The sequence below is a fragment of the Embiotoca jacksoni genome, unplaced genomic scaffold (assembly GCF_022577435.1).
Source record: "Embiotoca jacksoni isolate LCO1_2020_lvr unplaced genomic scaffold, fEmbJac1.0.p SCAF_142, whole genome shotgun sequence".
NCBI classification, from domain to species: domain Eukaryota; kingdom Metazoa; phylum Chordata; class Actinopteri; family Embiotocidae; genus Embiotoca; species Embiotoca jacksoni.
The window spans coordinates 1-5,000 of record NW_027185277.1 but is presented as its reverse complement, the minus strand read 5'-3'; the positions used below and the strand labels follow the sequence as shown (position 1 = coordinate 5,000).

Genomic DNA, 5,000 nt, shown 5'->3' with positions numbered 1-5,000 from the left:
CACTCACACACTTACTCACTCACTCACTCACTCTCACACTCACTTACTCACTCACTCACACTCACTCTCACTCACTCACTCACTCACTCACACACTCACTCAATCACTCACACACACACACACACACACACACACACACACACACACACACTCAGTCACTCACACACTCACTCAGTCACTCACACACACTCACAGTCACTCTCTCACTCACACACACTCACTCAGTCACTCTCACACACACACACACACACACACACACTCACAGTCACTCACTCACACTCACTCACTCACTCACACACTCACTCACACACTCACTCACTCAGTCACTCACACACACACACACACACACACACACACACACACAGTCACACACACTCACTCAGTCACTCACACACACTCACTCATTCACACTCACTCACACACTCTCACTCACTCACACACACTCACTCAGTCACTCTCACACACACACACACACACTCACAGTCACTCACTCACTCACTCACTCACTCAGTCACTCACACACACACACACACACACACACACACACACACACACACACACACACAGTCACTCACTCACACTCACTCACAGCAGGTTGTTATTTTTCCCACAGAAATTGACCAGGAAACAAACAGCCACGATGATGTCATCAGCATGCTGCCAGGTGGGCGGAGTCAGGGTGGGGTGGGCGGAGAGGTGATGGAAGTGGAGGGGTGACGGGAGCTGCACCCATGAGTGACATGAGATCAACGCTCAGACATCGAGAGGAGGAAGAGGAGGAGGAAATGAGGCGAGGACAGGAGAGGAGGAAACAAGGAGACAAAATAAAGGAGAAGAAACAACAAGGAGTGGAGGAGGAGGAGAAGAGGAGGAGAAAAGGAGAAGATGAGGAAGAGAAGAGGAGAAGATGAGGAAGAGAAGAGGAGAAGATGAGGAAAGGAGGAGGGGAAGACGAGGAGAAGATGAGTAGAGGCGGAGGAGAAGAGGAGAAGAAGAGGAGGAGAGGAGGAGAAGAAGAGGAGAAGAAGAGGAGGAGAAGAGGAGAAGAAGAGGAGAGAGGAGAACTAAAATCCATCAGACTGAACCAACACGTCACAACACGGAACGACAAAACCAAACATCATCCACGGATCTATCCATCATCAGGAGGAGGTGAAGGGGAGGTGAGGAGGAGGAGGAGGAGTAGGCGAGTCACAGACATGGAGACAGAAAGTAAAAAAGCGTGATGACGTCTTTACCTTGTCGGGAGATGAACGAGCTAGCTAGAGAGCCACGCAGCTTATATCCAGCTTTATCCAACGAAACGAGGAAGGAAGAAAGAAACGGAGAGGAGGATGAATACATGACCGAGAGACAGACAGGTAGATAGACAGGTAGAGACAGACTGGTAGATAGACAGGTAGAGACAGACTGGTAGATAGACAGGTATGTAGAGAGACAGGTAGATAGACAGGTATGTAGAGAGACAGGCAGACAGACAGGTAGAGACAGACATGTAGAGAGACAGGTAGAGACAGACTGGTAGATAGACAGTAGAGACAGACTGGTAGATAGACAGGTAGATAGACAGGTAGATAGACAGTATGTAGAGAGACAGGCAGACAGACAGGTAGAGACAGAAAGGTAGATAGACAGCTAGATAGACAGGTAGACAGACAGGTAGAGACAGAAAGGTAGAGAGAAAGGTAGAGACAGACAGGTAGATAGACAGGTAGAGACAGACAGGTCGATAGACAGGTAGAGACAGACAGGTAGAGAGACAGGTAGATAGACAGGCAGACAGACAGGTAGAGACAAAGATGTAGAGAGACAGGCAGACAGACAGGTAGAGACAGAAAGGTAGATAGACAGCTAGATAGACAGGTAGACAGACATGTAGATAGACAGGCAGACAGACAGGTAGATAGACAGGTAGAGACAGACATGTAGAGAGACAGGCAGACAGACAGGTAGAGACAGAAAGGTAGATAGACAGCTAGATAGACAGGTAGACAGACATGTAGATAGACAGGCAGACAGACAGGTAGATAGACAGGTAGAGACAGACATGTAGAGAGACAGGCAGACAGACAGGTAGAGACAGACATGTAGATCGACAGGTAGAGACAGACAGGTAGAGACAGACTGGTAGATAGACATGTAGATAGACAGGCAGACAGACAGGCAGATAGACAGACAGGTAGATAGACAGGTAGAGACAAACATGTAGAGACAGGCAGACAGACAGGTAGATATACAGGTAGAGACAGACAGGTAGATAGACAGGTAGAGACAGACATGTAGAAAGACAGGCAGACAGACAGGTAGAGACAGACATGTAGATAGACAGGCAGACAGACAGGTAGATAGACAGGTAGAGACAGACATGTAGAGAGACAGGCAGACAGACAGGTAGAGACAGACAGGCAGACAGACTGGTAGATAGACAGGTAGATAGACAGGCAGACAGACAGGCAGATAGACAGGCAGACAGACAGGTAGAGACAAAGATGTAGAGAGACAGGCAGACAGACAGGTAGAGATGGAGGCGGGGCCTCAGCAGTGCAATAATGTGTTTTGACAAATTTGTTAAGTATTTTTGTTCTAAATTAAAAAAAAAAAAAAAGTCAGAACATTTATTGAATTAAAATAAAACATGTTAAAAATACTTCTTTTTTAGATTTTAGTTTGTTATTAAATTTATTTCTATCAGGGAAAAAAGAGAAGCGATGCGTTGTTCCAGATTTATATTCCAGCTGATTTCCAATAATTAAATAATAATGCAAAAATTAATATAATAAATTAAATAAATGTAAAAAATTACTTCATTAGACTTAAAACGACAGTAATAAATAAATGAATGAAATATATGGAACTGATATTTATTTAATAAAAATCTAAAGAACTAAATAATTAAAGAATTGAAAAAGTATATTTTTTATATATTAAAATGTAAAACTCAAACGTAATGTAAACGTCCCCCTCCTCTGCTCCTCCTTATCCTCTCCTCTCCCCTTCTCCTCCTAATCCCCTCCCCTCTCCCCTCCCGTCCTCCTCTCCCATCCTCCCCCCGCCCCCTCTCCCTTTCTCCTCCTCCTTTCCACTCCTCCTTCAGAATATGACATCACTCTTGCTGCAGTGAATAAATGACATCATTTTGTAAACAGGAAGTGTTTTTGTATCTTCATTCCTGAAACAACACAGTGAATCTCCTCTGTTTGTGTTTGTTTGTTTATTTGTTTTGGACTTTGTTGTCATGTTTCTGTAGTTTGGGAGCTTCATGTTGTTTAAGTTTGATTTTTCAGTTTCATGAAGACGTTTCAGACAACAGGTTTGATTCTGCTGATCAATAAGTACACAAAGAACCCTCATTCATTCATTCTTATTACACACACACACACACACACACACACACACACACACACACACACACACACAGGTTAAGTTAGGCGATGTGTGTCTGTGGGTGGAGGTGTGGGAATGGTTGGGGTTGTTATTAGAGGAGGTTGTGAGGGGTGGGGGGGGTTGCCATGGCGACAGCGTACCTGGCTCCACGTCGTGCCAGCTGCTGGCCTGGCTGCCGCTGCCCGGAGACCTACCCTGACTGGGGTAGTAGGACTCCTCACCGGGGCTGTCCACCTCCTCCTCCATGCACTTTATCCTCTTAGCAGAGCTGCCACACACACACACACACACATTTACACATACACACACACATATACACATATATACACACACACACACACACACACACATATACACATATACACACACACACACACACACACACACACACATAGAAAGAAAGCATTATTAACATGATGAACATGCTGACAGCAGCATTTCCCACCTGTCCACATAGTGAAACATTCAGGTGTCTTGGAGCTTCTGCTCCAGAGCCATCAGACATCTGACCTCTGACCCCCTCTGAAGCCCCGCCCCCTCCCACCATGATTCACATGACCTGGGTTTGAACTCCGTCTGTGAGATGTTGAAGATCTCCCACTGACCAGATGTGTTTGTGTAACAGGAAGTTTAGACATTTAAGAGGGTGTGTGTGTGTGTGTGTGTGTGTGTACCTGGAGGAGGAGGTGCTGGGCAGTGGTCTCCTCATGGCTCCTGGACTCATACTGTAGTAGGAGGAGCTGTCCAGGTCGGCCCAAAGAGAAGTTTTGGACCGGTGCCGGCTGCGATGGGAGCTGATGGACAGACAGACAGGTAGAGAGACAGACAGGTAGAGACAGCATTAGTACAGACATGTTGATTTCTATAACTAACATTTCAGGATACCTTAAACTCCAGAAGATGTATGTCAACTAAACTTGGTGGTTGTCTGATGTAAAGCACCCTGCCCTCCGGTGGAGCGGTGGTGCATTACACCCTGCCCTCCGGTGGAGCGGTGGGTGCATTACAACCCCTGCCCTCCGGTGGAGCGGTGGGTGCATTACACCCTGCCCTCCGGTGGAGCGGTGGGTGCATTACACGCTGTCGTTTCCATCATGTCTGTTCAGACTCAGTGAAGACTCTGAGGAGTCATGTTAGGTCACTTCCTGTCTCTGAATGGAGTCACAGAGCTGATTGATCAAAGAGGAGTCTGAGTGACGTTCACGACAAAATAAATCATAATCCGTCAGCCAGCAGAGGGCGTAACTCCAGCGAGGGTGGGCGGAGCTAACACAACAGGCTCACTTCACCTGTTTGGATCTCTGGAAAGTGAAGTCCAGAAAAAGCTGCAGTTACACCTCATCACCACAGGGGTCACCAGAGATGTTTGAGACGTCACACACAAGTTTGTTTCACATGTTGAAATGATGTCATGTTTTCCTCCCCTCCCCCCTCCTGCCCCCCAGAGACCTTTGAGGTCTATCACTACTAAAGAGAGGAGCGAGAGAAAAAGAGAGAAAGAGAGAGGAGAGAGAGAGAAAGAGAGAGGAGAGAGAGAAAGAGAGAGGAGAGAAAGAGAGAGAGAAAGAAAGAGGAGAGAGAGAAAGAGAGGAGAGAGAGAAAGAGAGAAAGAGAGA

At 46.5% G+C, this 5,000-nt stretch overlaps 1 protein-coding gene across 1 annotated transcript in view; it reads right to left on the bottom strand.

The window, feature by feature from the left end:
- LOC138197595 (nuclear factor 1 A-type-like) overlaps nucleotides 1–4,178 on the bottom strand; it is a gene marked incomplete at its 5' end in the record, with an annotated part of 51,915 nt that extends 47,737 nt beyond the window's left edge. The window contains 4 exon segments of the mRNA XM_069148425.1: nucleotides 1,239–1,289; nucleotides 3,525–3,652; nucleotides 4,059–4,138; nucleotides 4,141–4,178. Of these exon segments, the coding sequence (XP_069004526.1) occupies nucleotides 1,239–1,289; nucleotides 3,525–3,652; nucleotides 4,059–4,138; nucleotides 4,141–4,178 (297 nt within the window).
- Nucleotides 4,179–5,000: the final 822 nt, after the last annotated feature.